The following is a 16509-nucleotide window of genomic DNA, read 5'->3' as shown; positions in this document are numbered from 1 at the left end:
CTCATCCACTGTAATCCCCAGGTTCTTTTCTGCAGAACTGCTACTTAGCCGGTTCGTCCCCAGCCTGTAACAATGCTTGGGATTCTTCCGTCCCAAGTGCAGGACTCTGTACTTGTCCTTGTTGAACCTCATCAGATTTCTTGTGGCCCGAACCTCCAATTTGTCTAAGTCACTCTGGACCCTACTTCTGCCCTGGAGCAATCTACCTCTCCCCCTAACTTAGTGTCATCTGCAAACTTGCTGATGGTGCAATCCTCCCACTCATCAGGTCATTAATAAAGATATTGAACGAAACCAGTCCAAGAACCAAATCTTGGGGCACTCCGCTAGAAACCGACCACCATCCTGACGTTGACCCACTGGGCCCGATAGTCTAGCCAGCTTTCTATTCATCTTACCGTCCCATGTCTACAGAGCCAGTTACCTCATCATAGAAGCTAATCAGATTGATCAGGCACGACTTGCCCTTTGTGATACCATGCTGACTATTCTTGATCACTTTCCCCTCTTCCAAGTGCCTCAAAATGGATTCCTTAAGGATCCCTTCCATGATTCTTCCAGGGACAGAGGTAAGACTGACCGGTCTATAGTTCCCTGGATCGTCCTTCTTCCCTTTTTTGAAGATGGGCACTACATTTGCCTTTTTCCAATAATCTGGGATCTCTCCTAATCTCCACGACTTTTCAAAGATAATGACCAAAGATTCCTCAATGACATTTGCCAACTCCCTACACCAAAAAATAAATTCTCTCATTTGTCCAATGCTTGAGAATTTAAATAGGCAGAAATTGACATAAAAAACTCATAATGTTGGAAAGACTAGGGGGAATCAGTGCAGTTGTCTTACAATCACTATTGGAGCAATTAAGTTCACATTTCTTAAGATGTCATTGCTCTATAGCCTTATACACTTACCTGAACCCCAGCTTCTTTACAGGCTTCAATGACTGTTTTGGTCCCCATAAAATTCACTTTGTAAAATAGTTCCCTGTTGTCACTGGAAGGTGCTGGTGAAGCACAGTGAAAAGCCACAGTCACACCTTGTAGAGCAGGGAGCAGGTCCTAGGGAGACAGATGAGACAAGGCACTAATGAAAACACAGGAGCACTTTCCTCATTTGGAAAGTGTGTAGGTTATATGAACACATACTTGCCCTTGTACCTCCAGACCTCTCTGCTATGCAAGCAGCCTTATTTGATCCCTCACCTGCCCCCAAGAAAAAAAATCCAGAGGCTTACTAAGGCTTGGAGACTCGCCATGCCAGCAGCAATTTAACTCAGCTGCAAGCACAAGGCTAAGGGTATCCCAAATAAGAGTTAAAACCTCAGCATGGAACCTTTCCAAGAATTTAACCCCAAATCCCAACATTACTGCCCAGCTTTATGGTACATCCCTTAGAAGGAGTACATTAAGCCCATGGAGGTGTCCTCTTTTAGACATATACAACAATTTATTTCCAAGACACATTGTGTCTGCATCTCTCCATAGTGGAAGACACATATAAGCCTTGTTCTTGTACATATATAAGCTAAAATACTCAAGGATGGTTCATGAAGATGGTTCTCATAGGGATCATTTTGAAAGAGAAGCAAAGGACTGTACTTCCAGGAAATACTGCTGTAGCGTTGACCTTCCCAAGAACACATTACATTATCATAAAAAGGAATCAATGACCTTCGGGAATGTGTTTCTGCAAGATCCTAAGATTGGTCTGCATATTTCACTTTTGTTCCATAACAGAAAGCTAGCTATTCATACTATACCTTTTTACTGCAGAGATCTCCCAGGAAAAACTGCACCTTATCGTTCTCAAAACCTTTTTGGATATCAAACACTCTGACTGTGTAGCCTTTCTCCAGCAGCCTCTCCACCATGTGCTGGCCTAAGAACCCTGAGCCACCTATCACGATGCATTTTTTACAGGCCTGCACAGGCAATAAGGAAAGAGAAGTATCATAAACACATACTGACAGACTTCACAAGTAAACCCAGGCTTGAACTCTACAGGATCTTAGGAATGACAATCTCATTGGAGCCACTACTCAGAGTCAACATGGGGCACTCCTGTTTGAGTACTCACTAAGGATGTAAGGAGCAGTTGACTAACCAATAAGCAAATGCCGATCGGATAGTCGGTTGACTAGTTGATTCCCTCCCCTCCACCCTTGCTGCCTCTATCAGATAGAGGCAGCAGAGGGGGGAGAGTGGAAGAGGGGGTACTTAAAAGCGGCAGCACCGCACAGCTGAGACTGGGATCACCTGTGCGGCGCCACCACCGCTTTGAAATGCCAGCTGACCTCGGATTCTGGGGAAATGCCATGCTGAACCCATGGTCAGCTGGGGAGTCCCTAACCGATGCCGGGTTCCGCGGAAATGCCGCGCGGAGCCTGGGATCAGCTGGCTCCACATTGCATTTCAAATCGGCAGTGCAACACGGAGCCCGGGGACAGTGGGGGACTCAGAGTTCCCCACTGACCCCGGGCTCCATGAGGGCACTTCTGCTTTGAAATGCACAAGAGCCCCCACTGGGAACTCTTGTACATTTCAAAGCTGGCACACTGCCTGCAGCCCACAGTCAGTGGGACTTCTCACTGGCCTGGGCTGCATGCGGAGTTCCACATTTCAAAGGAGGAATGCAGAAGTGCCTATCGACTAGTTGATGGAAATTCCATCAACTATTCAACTAGTAAATTAACCGATATTTAACATCCTTAGTACCCACCTGCCTGAAATAAGACTGGTGGCCTCTCTGCTAAGCAACAACACAGAATGAGCAACTAAGGCTTTGCAGAAAAACTTTGCACAAAGAATCCTCTGTTACAAATAGATTGGCGCCTATTGTTACTACACAAAAACACTCACGTCAGCAAATCTTCTACAGAATTCAAGGGGAAAATTATCCCAGTGAAGTGCTTATGGCAGGTGATTGTTCAAGAGGTTCTAAGTACTTTGTCTTTAGACAAGAGATCTCATTGCACACTATTAGAACAGACATGAGAAAAGTCTACTGGACTTGCTCAGTTACATCAAAGTCCAATAGTTATCTGGAGGGATCTCTGAACTGGTTGTGTATAGCACTGCAATGATATAAATAGAATCATGAAGGTGAACATGCCAGAATTTCCTCTTAAGACAGGTTCAAACACCCAAAAAGTTACATGAGCTAAATCTGATTTTGTCTTTTCCCCATTTTAACTTCCTGCATTTATTCTAAACGTAAGAGTGCCAGAATTACAACAACTCTAGAACAGGGAAAGGCAATAATTTGAGATGGGGGGCACATTCAAAGAATTTGGTAAGTGGTCAAGAGCTGCATTCTTCCATATTAATGGAGGTGGTGGAGAGTCTGGGATGCGGGTTGAGTGCAGAAGGGAGCTTGGGGTAGAGGACTGGGGTGTAGGGAGAGAGGTCAGGGTCCAGGAGACGGTATAGTTGCAGGTAGATCTGGAGGATGGATGTAAGAGGGGGTAAACGGTCTTGGAAGGGGTAGTGACCTAGGACCAGGTGGAGCAGGGGTTTGGGTTGTGACCAGGGACAGGGGTGCAGGGTCTGGAAGTGGGTATGGGTACAGGAGAGGATTATGACAGAGAAGGGATGCAGGAATTTGGGTTGTTACTTGGGGCATGCAATTGGGGTGCAGTGTCTGGGTTAAGGTTATATGGGGTAGGAGTGCAATGGGAGACAGAAAGCTGGGAGGAGGGAAGGGCTGGGGTTCCAGAAGCAGGCTCTGGCCAGGAAGTCCTTACCTAGGCAGCTCCTGTCTAGCAGACCAGCAGATGCCTCAGGCAAGCTACCTGCCTACCCACATGTCAGCAGGGAACCACTGCTTTTCTAAAGTGCCCCCATGAGTGTGTGTGTGTGTGGGGGGGGGAGACTTGTGTGTGCTAACCTCTGCCCCCAGCACAATCATACAGCTCCTACTGGCCAGAAACCAGCCAATGGGAGCTGCCTGCTTGCAGAGCAGGCAGCATGTGAAGCCTCTCCCATCCCTCTGCATTTGCAGTGGCACACAGAAAGCTACATGGCTCCCGCAGCTGGATGCTCTGAGAGGTGTGTGGGGATGGGATGCAGCTTGGCAAGCCGCATCTGGCCTGCGGTGTAGCCTTGTAATTTTGTAGGTAATAAGTTAGTTATAATGAATGTGTGCATGTTATAGCATAAGGTTTGGATTAAACTTAAATACAAGATATAGGGTTCAGACAGGCCAGGCAGCTTTATTTGTTAGTTCCAGCTCTGTTTGATGTTAGCATGTTCTGATGTTAACATCATTCCATCCTTTTGCTTTAATATTAGGTAAGGCCTTGTAATAGATAGAAAGAAGTTTAACGTTGAGAGACTGTAACTTTGTTAAAGTGACTAAAAGTACCCTTTTTCTGTACTGCAACTGTGTAAGTGTATTGTTTATGCGAATGAGAGAGAGAATGTTTTAGGAGAAAGAACTGTGAAGGCCTCTGCATGCCCAAATGGTCAGAGGAGGGGCTGGAGACTGAGAAGCACCAAATAATGATCAACTAAGCTAAAGCACACTGAAGACTCAAACTGGACAGAGGCAGATTGACACACCCTGAAGTTAGTGGCAAGCACCGCTTGATAGGGAACCAAATAAACTTTCGCGGGAAGACATCAACCCTTCAGGGGTCATCAGCATGCTGATATCAGATGACTGCAAGAACAACTTCCAGATTAACATATGTCTCAGAAAGACTGATTGTGATACTGGATAACTGAGTAAGGCCTGACAAGTCAAAATGCATAGAATCGCATGGAAGGAAAATCCTATAAAGGATGGGGTGTCTTGTATGTTTCTTCGGGTTCCATCCTGCTATGACTTGGAGCATCAGTCCAGACTGACAAGGACCCCGCTCCTCCTTCATACTCAACTTAACTGGCCAATAACTTGGGTCAAGCAAAAACTGGTAACTATTCCATCAGCAGGATGTGTGTGTAATTGCATATACTACTTTATTATATTATCAATAAATGCGGTGTGTTGCCTTATCCCCCTGAAAAAGATCCCGTGTGCTTCTTTTAAGTATAACAGTGGGATGTATTTTGTCTACCCCTGCTCTAAAAAGTTCTGGGGACATGGTTTAAAACAAAAAACAAAAAAAAGAGAAAATTACCCATCTGCACAGAAGCTTGGATTACTGTTATCAAGTTACAACTCTACTCTACTTGAATCTCCAAACTCGTGGGTTTTTGTTGTGTAGATGAAGCCTAAATGTGTATTAGGCACATCCCTGAATCTTGTTAAAGCTGCAAGAGCTATTACTTTATAAACAGATCCTGTGATAACTCTAGTTTCCTTTCCCCGATAGTAATATCTGAAGTGATTATTCAAGCAGCGCGGCAAACAGTCCCTAACTTCACTGGACAGATTGCCAATTTTTCTTCCTGTTATCTTCTGAAGAAACTCCACAAAAACAAGTGATACTTACAAAAATTTAGAAAAAATATTTTCTTTGAACTTACTGGTCTGAGTTGAATGGCCATTTCTTGAAGGATTCACTGCGAATCTAATCCCTTTAAAAAAAGATGTTAATATTTTAACATATTACATCTAATTCATCAATTAGAGTGGTGCAAAGAATTTAAATACCTGCCATTTTGTCTGGAAGGCACAGATTTTTCCTGTATAACATTAACCTATGAAGCCAGGCTTCATGAACTGGGCTTGTTTAGTTTGGAAAAAAGAAGATTAAGGGGGGACATGATAGCGGTTTTCAAATATCTAAGAGGGTGTCACAAGGAGGAAGGAGAAAAATTGTTCCTCTTGGTTTCTGAGGACAGGACAAGGAGTAATGGGCTTAAAGTGCAGCAGGGGAGGTTTAGATTGGACATTAGGAAAAAATTCCTAACTGTCAGGGTGGTCAAATATTGGAATAAATTGCCAAGGGAGGTGGTGGAATCTCCCTCTCTGGAGATATTTAAGAACAGGTTAGATAGACATCTGTCAGGGATGGTGTAGGTGGAGCTTGGTCCTGCCTTGAGGGCGGGGGGCTGGACTCGATGGCCTCTTGAGGTCCCTTCCAGTCCTATTATTCTATGATTCTATGATTCTATGAACCTTGCAGATGAGTAACCTGGATCAATCTTGTACATTTTACTTGCTAGCCTGATCCTTGTAGAGACAGCACAGTTTTTGTGTTGGTCCAACAAAAACAAAATGGCTTTTTTTAATAAAACTTCTCAGCAACAAAGTGGCGCTCTAATCAATATTTTAAAATAAGAAATATAAATTAGTTGCAATTCAATTTGATGTAAAGATGACAGTGACAGAACTCCAAAGAGATTTATGTAGATCTCAGGTAATTGAATCTGTGGAAAAAATACCTCTTAATCAGCAAATCATTCTCATTTTAGCCTGTTTAAACTGCCATGCCATCTCCTAATTGGAAACTATAATGCAAACACCTCAGCAACTGTGCAACATAATTTCTTTGAAAATGGGGGAGGAAAGAAAGGACTGAGACTCAGGAGATGGAGTGGAGATTAGGGATGTTAGCCTATAGTCATTTAAAGGACTAACCGATAAAACTGGGCTTATCAGTTAATCCAAATGACTACATGCAGCCAGAGGCAGCAGAAGAGGGGGGAAAGCAGGAGCCAGTGACTGTAAGGAGCCAGTTTTTAAGCCGGCTCTCCATGGGCACTGGATCCCATGAGTTTCCTGGGGGACTGGAGCTGGCACCAGCTGAAAGTAGGGAGAATAAGACAACAGCTGAAATTAGGGAGGTGGACTGGGTCCTCCAGTGGCCTAATGGATAAGGCATTATCCTCATTAAAGGTCGCAGCAGGAGAACTGGGGGTTGTGGAGTGCAGGTGGGTGCTGGTACACGTGGGGAGCCGGCTTAAAAGCCAGCTCCCCAAAAGCACCTGCTCCCCTTGCTGCTGCCATGAGATGCTGGAGCAGCCTCTGTTCATGGGGAGCTTGCTCCCCCTCCCTCCCACACACACACAAAGGATGCCACTGCCTCTGTATCAGAGACAGCAGCGCAAGGCAACAGGTGGGAGCTGGTCTGCAGAGAACCAATTTTTAAACCAGCTCCCCTCATGTAGCTGCTCCACCTGTCACCATGCGCTGCTGCTTCTGTTACAGAGGCAGTAACATGAGATGGGCAAGGGGCTTCCCAAGAGAGGAGTCAGGAGCACAGTAGCTGCTTGTTTCACCCCGGGGGCAGCATTTTAATAACCATGTAACCACTAAAAATTATTGCAGCTACACGATTAGTAAAATAAACTATATCTAACATCCCTACTGCAGATGGATCGCAGGGATCCCTGCCTGCTCCTACCTCTACAGGCCCCATTCTCTGGCCTAACCCCCAAACAATGGAAGCCATTTCAGCATCTCTGACTCCCATTCTTGCCTCTTCTCCCAGATGTGAGTTTATTGTTTGGGTTCTGCCCCTACAATTCTTTCCTTTCAGTTCTACCCAGCCCTGTAGCCACCCCAACACTCTCTCTCAGTCCCACAACCCTCAGTTTCACCACTCTGGGAGAAGTCACACTTTGCTCTTCAATAACTACTGCAGACATGTTGAAGACCATCTGCATATCCAGAGGTAGAGGAACCAATGGCAAGGACAGGACTGAAACATTATAACATAAAAAAATTCTAATACTAAGGGTAGTGCAAACTCCCAAATTAGAATTAAGATCCCACTGTGCTGACAGAAGAAAGACAATTTAAAGACAAAACGAATGAGACAACTGCAGGAGCAAATGAACATAGTAACGAATTGGGCCTGTCATGTAACTAATTAGGAGTTTACCTTATTTGTTTACAAACTGAGGAGGAAAAAATATCAGTTTGTCCCTAGACCAGTTATGATTAACAAACTGAGGTTTGCAGGTGTAACCAAAGACGACTCAAGGGAAAAACTGAAGATAAGGTAGTAGCTATTAGAATTTTATCAAGTAGATTTTTGCAGGTAGCATTGTCAGTCTCCAATCTTCAAAAACTGAAGCATGGGCCTGAAATATTATGAGATTTAGCACATAAAAGAAGTAATGAATTTTAAATCAAAGATTTCTGTGCCTTCACAATTCGCCTAGTGACACCACTTCTCCCACCATGCATAATAAAATGGCGCCTATACAGGACAGACACAGCCCATAAGTCTCCAAACTAGAAACTACCTAAGTCTATCCTGACCCAACTTCAGGAAACCCCACCCACACTCTCCTATAGCTCCCCCACCAACCCTGGCCCCCTCCCAACTCTCCCCATAGCTCCCACCAACCCCGGCCCAACTCTCCCCACAGCTCTCCCACCAACCCCGGCCCAACTCTCCCCACAGCTCTCCCACCAACCCCGGCCCAACACTCCCCACAGCTCTCCCACCAACCCCGGCCCAACACTCCCCACAGCTCCCACCAACCCCGGCCCAACTCTCCCCACAGCTCTCCCACCAACCCCGGCCCAACACTCCCCACAGCTCTCCCACCAACCCCGGCCCAACACTCCCCACAGCTCCCACCAACCCCGGCCCAACTCTCCCCTTAGCTCCCACCAACCCCGGCCCAACTCTCCCCACAGCTCCCACCAACCCCGGCCCAACTCTCCCCACAGCTCCCACCAACCCCGGCCCAACTCTCCCCTTAGCTCCCACCAACCCCGGCCCAACTCTCCCCACAGCTCTCCCACCAACCCCGGCCCAACTCTCCCCTTAGCTCCCACCAACCCCGGCCCAACTCTCCCCACAGCTCCCACCAACCCCGGCCCAACTCTCCCCACAGCTCCCACCAACCCCGGCCCAACACTCCCCACAGCTCCCACCAACCCCGGCCCAACTCTCCCCTTAGCTCCCACCAACCCCGGCCCAACTCTCCCCACAGCTCCCACCAACCCCGGCCCAACTCTCCCCACAGCTCCCACCAACCCCGGCCCAACTCTCCCCTTAGCTCCCACCAACCCCGGCCCAACTCTCCCCACAGCTCTCCCACCAACCCCGGCCCAACTCTCCCCTTAGCTCCCACCAACCCCGGCCCAACTCTCCCCACAGCTCCCACCAACCCCGGCCCAACTCTCCCCACAGCTCCCACCAACCCCGGCCCAACTCTCCCCACAGCTCCCACCAACCCCGGCCCAACACTCCCCACAGCTCCCACCAACCCCGGCCCAACACTCCCCACAGCTCTCCCACCAACCCCGGCCCAACACTCCCCACAGCTCTCCCACCAACCCCGGCCCAACACTCCCCACAGCTCTCCCACCAACCCCGGCCCAACACTCCCCACAGCTCTCCCACCAACCCCGGCCCAACACTCCCCACAGCTCTCCCACCAACCCCGGCCCAACACTCCCCACAGCCCACACCAACCCCGGCCCAACACTCCCCACAGCTCCCACCAACCCCGGCCCAACACTCCCCACAGCTCCCACCAACCCCGGCCCAACACTCCCCACAGCTCCCACCAACCCCGGCCCAACTCTCCCCACAGCTCCCACCAACCCCGGCCCAACTCTCCCCACAGCCCCCACCAACCCCGGCCCAACTCTCCCCACAGCTCTCCCACCAACCCCGGCCCAACTCTCCCCACAGCTCTCCCACCAACCCCGGCCCAACTCTCCCCACAGCTCTCCCACCAACCCCGGCCCAACTCTCCCCACAGCCCCCACCAACCCCGGCCCAACTCTCCCCACAGCTCTCCCACCAACCCCGGCCCAACTCTCCCCACAGCTCTCCCACCAACCCCGGCCCAACACTCCCCACAGCTCTCCCACCAACCCCGGCCCAACTCTCCCCACAGCTCTCCCACCAACCCCGGCCCAACTCTCCCCACAGCTCTCCCACCAACCCCGGCCCAACTCTCCCCACAGCCCCCACCAACCCCGGCCCAACTCTCCCCACAGCTCCCACCAACCCCGGCCCAACGCTCCCCACAGCCCCCACCAACCCCGGCCCAACTCTCCCCTTAGCTCCCACCAACCCCGGCCCAACACTCCCCACAGCTCTCCCACCAACCCCGGCCCAACTCTCCCCTTAGCTCCCACCAACCCCGGCCCAACTCTCCCCACAGCTCTCCCACCAACCCCGGCCCAACACTCCCCACAGCTCTCCCACCAACCCCGGCCCAACTCTCCCCACAGCCCCCACCAACCCCGGCCCAACTCTCCCCACAGCTCTCCCACCAACCCCGGCCCAACTCTCCCCACAGCTCCCACCAACCCCGGCCCAACTCTCCCCACAGCTCCCACCAACCCCGGCCCAACTCTCCCCACAGCTCTCCCACCAACCCCGGCCCAACTCTCCCCACAGCTCTCCCACCAACCCCGGCCCAACTCTCCCCACAGCCCCCACCAACCCCGGCCCAACTCTCCCCACAGCTCTCCCACCAACCCCGGCCCAACTCTCCCCACAGCTCTCCCACCAACCCCGGCCCAACACTCCCCACAGCTCTCCCACCAACCCCGGCCCAACTCTCCCCACAGCTCTCCCACCAACCCCGGCCCAACTCTCCCCACAGCTCTCCCACCAACCCCGGCCCAACTCTCCCCACAGCCCCCACCAACCCCGGCCCAACTCTCCCCACAGCTCCCACCAACCCCGGCCCAACGCTCCCCACAGCCCCCACCAACCCCGGCCCAACTCTCCCCTTAGCTCCCACCAACCCCGGCCCAACACTCCCCACAGCTCTCCCACCAACCCCGGCCCAACTCTCCCCTTAGCTCCCACCAACCCCGGCCCAACTCTCCCCACAGCTCTCCCACCAACCCCGGCCCAACACTCCCCACAGCTCTCCCACCAACCCCGGCCCAACTCTCCCCACAGCTCTCCCACCAACCCCGGCCCAACTCTCCCCACAGCCCCCACCAACCCCGGCCCAACTCTCCCCACAGCTCTCCCACCAACCCCGGCCCAACTCTCCCCACAGCTCCCACCAACCCCGGCCCAACTCTCCCCACAGCTCCCACCAACCCCGGCCCAACTCTCCCCACAGCTCCCACCAACCCCGGCCCAACTCTCCCCACAGCTCCCACCAACCCCGGCCCAACTCTCCCCACAGCTCTCCCACCAACCCCGGCCCAACTCTCCCCACAGCTCTCCCACCAACCCCGGCCCAACTCTCCCCACAGCTCTCCCACCAACCCCGGCCCAACTCTCCCCACAGCTCCCACCAACCCCGGCCCAACTCTCCCCACAGCTCTCCCACCAACCCCGGCCCAACTCTCCCCACAGCTCTCCCACCAACCCCGGCCCAACACTCCCCACAGCTCTCCCACCAACCCCGGCCCAACACTCCCCACAGCTCTCCCACCAACCCCGGCCCAACACTCCCCACAGCTCTCCCACCAACCCCGGCCCAACTCTCCCCACAGCTCTCCCACCAACCCCGGCCCAACTCTCCCCACAGCTCTCCCACCAACCCCGGCCCAACTCTCCCCACAGCTCTCCCACCAACCCCGGCCCAACTCTCCCCACAGCTCTCCCACCAACCCCGGCCCAACTCTCCCCACAGCTCCCACCAACCCCGGCCCAACTCTCCCCACAGCTCCCACCAACCCCGGCCCAACTCTCCCCTTAGCTCCCACCAACCCCGGCCCAACTCTCCCCACAGCTCTCCCACCAACCCCGGCCCAACACTCCCCACAGCTCTCCCACCAACCCCGGCCCAACACTCCCCACAGCTCTCCCACCAACCCCGGCCCAACTCTCCCCACAGCCCCCACCAACCCCGGCCCAACTCTCCCCACAGCTCCCACCAACCCCGGCCCAACTCTCCCCTTAGCTCCCACCAACCCCGGCCCAACTCTCCCCACAGCCCCCACCAACCCCGGCCCAACTCTCCCCACAGCTCCCACCAACCCCGGCCCAACTCTCCCCACAGCTCCCACCAACCCCGGCCCAACTCTCCCCACAGCTCTCCCACCAACCCCGGCCCAACTCTCCCCACAGCTCTCCCACCAACCCCGGCCCAACTCTCCCCACAGCTCTCCCACCAACCCCGGCCCAACTCTCCCCACAGCTCTCCCACCAACCCCGGCCCAACTCTCCCCACAGCTCTCCCACCAACCCCGGCCCAACTCTCCCCACAGCTCTCCCACCAACCCCGGCCCAACTCTCCCCACAGCTCTCCCACCAACCCCGGCCCAACACTCCCCACAGCTCTCCCACCAACCCCGGCCCAACTCTCCCCACAGCTCTCCCACCAACCCCGGCCCAACTCTCCCCACAGCTCTCCCACCAACCCCGGCCCAACTCTCCCCACAGCTCTCCCACCAACCCCGGCCCAACTCTCCCCACAGCTCTCCCACCAACCCCGGCCCAACTCTCCCCACAGCTCCCACCAACCCCGGCCCAACTCTCCCCACAGCTCTCCCACCAACCCCGGCCCAACTCTCCCCACAGCTCTCCCACCAACCCCGGCCCAACACTCCCCACAGCTCTCCCACCAACCCCGGCCCAACTCTCCCCACAGCTCTCCCACCAACCCCGGCCCAACTCTCCCCACAGCTCTCCCACCAACCCCGGCCCAACTCTCCCCACAGCTCCCACCAACCCCGGCCCAACACTCCCCACAGCTCCCACCAACCCCGGCCCAACTCTCCCCACAGCCCCCACCAACCCCGGCCCAACTCTCCCCACAGCTCCCACCAACCCCGGCCCAACACTCCCCACAGCTCCCACCAACCCCGGCCCAACACTCCCCACAGCTCCCACCAACCCCGGCCCAACACTCCCCACAGCTCTCCCACCAACCCCGGCCCAACTCTCCCCACAGCCCCCACCAACCCCGGCCCAACACTCCCCACAGCTCCCACCAACCCCGGCCCAACTCTCCCCACAGCCCCCACCAACCCCGGCCCAACTCTCCCCACAGCCCCCACCAACCCCGGCCCAACTCTCCCCACAGCCCCCACCAACCCCGGCCCAACACTCCCCACAGCTCTCCCACCAACCCCGGCCCAACTCTCCCCACAGCTCTCCCACCAACCCCGGCCCAACTCTCCCCACAGCTCTCCCACCAACCCCGGCCCAACACTCCCCACAGCCCCCACCAACCCCGGCCCAACTCTCCCCACAGCTCTCCCACCAACCCCGGCCCAACACTCCCCACAGCTCTCCCACCAACCCCGGCCCAACTCTCCCCACAGCTCTCCCACCAACCCCGGCCCAACTCTCCCCACAGCTCTCCCACCAACCCCGGCCCAACTCTCCCCACAGCTCTCCCACCAACCCCGGCCCAACACTCCCCACAGCCCCCACCAACCCCGGCCCAACTCTCCCCACAGCTCTCCCACCAACCCCGGCCCAACACTCCCCACAGCCCCCACCAACCCCGGCCCAACTCTCCCCACAGCTCTCCCACCAACCCCGGCCCAACTCTCCCCACAGCTCTCCCACCAACCCCGGCCCAACTCTCCCCACAGCTCCCACCAACCCCGGCCCAACTCTCCCCACAGCCCCCACCAACCCCGGCCCAACTCTCCCCACAGCTCTCCCACCAACCCCGGCCCAACACTCCCCACAGCCCCCACCAACCCCGGCCCAACTCTCCCCACAGCTCTCCCACCAACCCCGGCCCAACTCTCCCCACAGCTCTCCCACCAACCCCGGCCCAACTCTCCCCACAGCTCCCACCAACCCCGGCCCAACTCTCCCCACAGCTCCCACCAACCCCGGCCCAACTCTCCCCTTAGCTCCCACCAACCCCGGCCCAACTCTCCCCACAGCTCTCCCACCAACCCCGGCCCAACACTCCCCACAGCTCTCCCACCAACCCCGGCCCAACACTCCCCACAGCTCTCCCACCAACCCCGGCCCAACTCTCCCCACAGCCCCCACCAACCCCGGCCCAACTCTCCCCACAGCTCCCACCAACCCCGGCCCAACTCTCCCCTTAGCTCCCACCAACCCCGGCCCAACTCTCCCCACAGCCCCCACCAACCCCGGCCCAACTCTCCCCACAGCCCCCACCAACCCCGGCCCAACTCTCCCCACAGCTCCCACCAACCCCGGCCCAACTCTCCCCACAGCTCTCCCACCAACCCCGGCCCAACTCTCCCCACAGCTCTCCCACCAACCCCGGCCCAACTCTCCCCACAGCTCTCCCACCAACCCCGGCCCAACTCTCCCCACAGCTCTCCCACCAACCCCGGCCCAACTCTCCCCACAGCTCTCCCACCAACCCCGGCCCAACTCTCCCCACAGCTCTCCCACCAACCCCGGCCCAACTCTCCCCACAGCTCTCCCACCAACCCCGGCCCAACTCTCCCCACAGCTCTCCCACCAACCCCGGCCCAACTCTCCCCACAGCTCTCCCACCAACCCCGGCCCAACTCTCCCCACAGCTCTCCCACCAACCCCGGCCCAACACTCCCCACAGCTCTCCCACCAACCCCGGCCCAACACTCCCCACAGCTCTCCCACCAACCCCGGCCCAACTCTCCCCACAGCTCTCCCACCAACCCCGGCCCAACTCTCCCCACAGCTCTCCCACCAACCCCGGCCCAACTCTCCCCACAGCTCTCCCACCAACCCCGGCCCAACTCTCCCCACAGCTCTCCCACCAACCCCGGCCCAACTCTCCCCACAGCTCTCCCACCAACCCCGGCCCAACTCTCCCCACAGCTCTCCCACCAACCCCGGCCCAACTCTCCCCACAGCTCTCCCACCAACCCCGGCCCAACTCTCCCCACAGCTCTCCCACCAACCCCGGCCCAACTCTCCCCACAGCTCTCCCACCAACCCCGGCCCAACTCTCCCCACAGCTCTCCCACCAACCCCGGCCCAACACTCCCCACAGCTCTCCCACCAACCCCGGCCCAACACTCCCCACAGCTCTCCCACCAACCCCGGCCCAACTCTCCCCACAGCTCTCCCACCAACCCCGGCCCAACACTCCCCACAGCTCTCCCACCAACCCCGGCCCAACTCTCCCCACAGCCCCCACCAACCCCGGCCCAACTCTCCCCACAGCTCCCACCAACCCCGGCCCAACACTCCCCACAGCTCCCACCAACCCCGGCCCAACTCTCCCCACAGCCCCCACCAACCCCGGCCCAACTCTCCCCACAGCCCCCACCAACCCCGGCCCAACACTCCCCACAGCTCCCACCAACCCCGGCCCAACTCTCCCCACAGCCCCCACCAACCCCGGCCCAACTCTCCCCACAGCTCCCACCAACCCCGGCCCAACTCTCCCCACAGCTCCCACCAACCCCGGCCCAACTCTCCCCACAGCTCCCACCAACCCCGGCCCAACTCTCCCCACAGCTCCCACCAACCCCGGCCCAACACTCCCCACAGCTCCCACCAACCCCGGCCCAACTCTCCCCACAGCCCCCACCAACCCCGGCCCAACTCTCCCCACAGCTCCCACCAACCCCGGCCCAACTCTCCCCACAGCTCCCACCAACCCCGGCCCAACACTCCCCACAGCTCCCACCAACCCCGGCCCAACACTCCCCACAGCTCCCACCAACCCCGGCCCAACTCTCCCCACAGCTCTCCCACCAACCCCGGCCCAACTCTCCCCACAGCTCTCCCACCAACCCCGGCCCAACTCTCCCCACAGCTCTCCCACCAACCCCGGCCCAACTCTCCCCACAGCTCTCCCACCAACCCCGGCCCAACACTCCCCACAGCTCTCCCACCAACCCCGGCCCAACACTCCCCACAGCTCTCCCACCAACCCCGGCCCAACTCTCCCCACAGCTCCCACCAACCCCGGCCCAACTCTCCCCACAGCTCCCACCAACCCCGGCCCAACTCTCCCCACAGCTCCCACCAACCCCGGCCCAACACTCCCCACAGCTCCCACCAACCCCGGCCCAACTCTCCCCACAGCTCCCACCAACCCCGGCCCAACTCTCCCCACAGCCCCCACCAACCCCGGCCCAACTCTCCCCACAGCTCCCACCAACCCCGGCCCAACACTCCCCACAGCTCCCACCAACCCCGGCCCAACTCTCCCCACAGCTCTCCCACCAACCCCGGCCCAACTCTCCCCACAGCTCTCCCACCAACCCCGGCCCAACTCTCCCCACAGCTCTCCCACCAACCCCGGCCCAACACTCCCCACAGCCCCCACCAACCCCGGCCCAACTCTCCCCACAGCTCTCCCACCAACCCCGGCCCAACTCTCCCCACAGCTCTCCCACCAACCCCGGCCCAACACTCCCCACAGCTCCCACCAACCCCGGCCCAACTCTCCCCACAGCTCCCACCAACCCCGGCCCAACTCTCCCCACAGCTCTCCCACCAACCCCGGCCCAACACTCCCCACAGCTCCCACCAACCCCGGCCCAACACTCCCCACAGCTCTCCTACCAACCCCGGCCCAACTCTCCCCACAGCTCTCCCACCAACCCCGGCCCAACTCTCCCCACAGCTCCCACCAACCCCGGCCCAACTCTCCCCACAGCTCTCCCACCAACCCCGGCCCAACACTCCCCACAGCTCTCCCACCAACCCCGGCCCAACTCTCCCCACAGCTCTCCCACCAACCCCGGCCCAACACTCCCCACAGCTCCCACCAACCCCGGCCCAACTCTCCCCA

The 16509-nt window shown here is 57.0% G+C and overlaps 1 protein-coding gene across 9 annotated transcripts in view; it reads right to left on the bottom strand.

Moving 5' to 3' along the window:
* Window positions 1–16509, bottom strand: part of NSDHL (NAD(P) dependent 3-beta-hydroxysteroid dehydrogenase NSDHL) — a 42922-nt gene that overhangs the window by 25457 nt on the left and 956 nt on the right. For 4 of the 9 annotated variants that reach the window (XM_075941226.2, XM_075941218.2, XM_075941221.2 and 1 more), the window contains exons 2-3: window positions 1764–1925; window positions 916–1062 (exon numbers count right to left, since the gene is read on the bottom strand). In XM_075941226.2, the coding sequence (XP_075797341.2) occupies window positions 916–1062; window positions 1764–1925 (309 nt within the window). Of the gene's footprint in view, window positions 1–915; window positions 1063–1763; window positions 1926–5472; window positions 5527–7775; window positions 8181–16509 lie in introns of those variants that run through there. The other 5 variants (XM_075941222.2, XM_075941225.2, XM_075941224.2 and 2 more) reach the window with 4 other exon arrangements.

Source organism: Pelodiscus sinensis, chromosome 13 (assembly GCF_052426305.1).
Source record: "Pelodiscus sinensis isolate ZL-2025 chromosome 13, ASM5242630v1, whole genome shotgun sequence".
Classification (NCBI taxonomy): domain Eukaryota; kingdom Metazoa; phylum Chordata; order Testudines; family Trionychidae; genus Pelodiscus; species Pelodiscus sinensis.
This window is presented reverse-complemented; position numbering and strand designations above follow the sequence as displayed.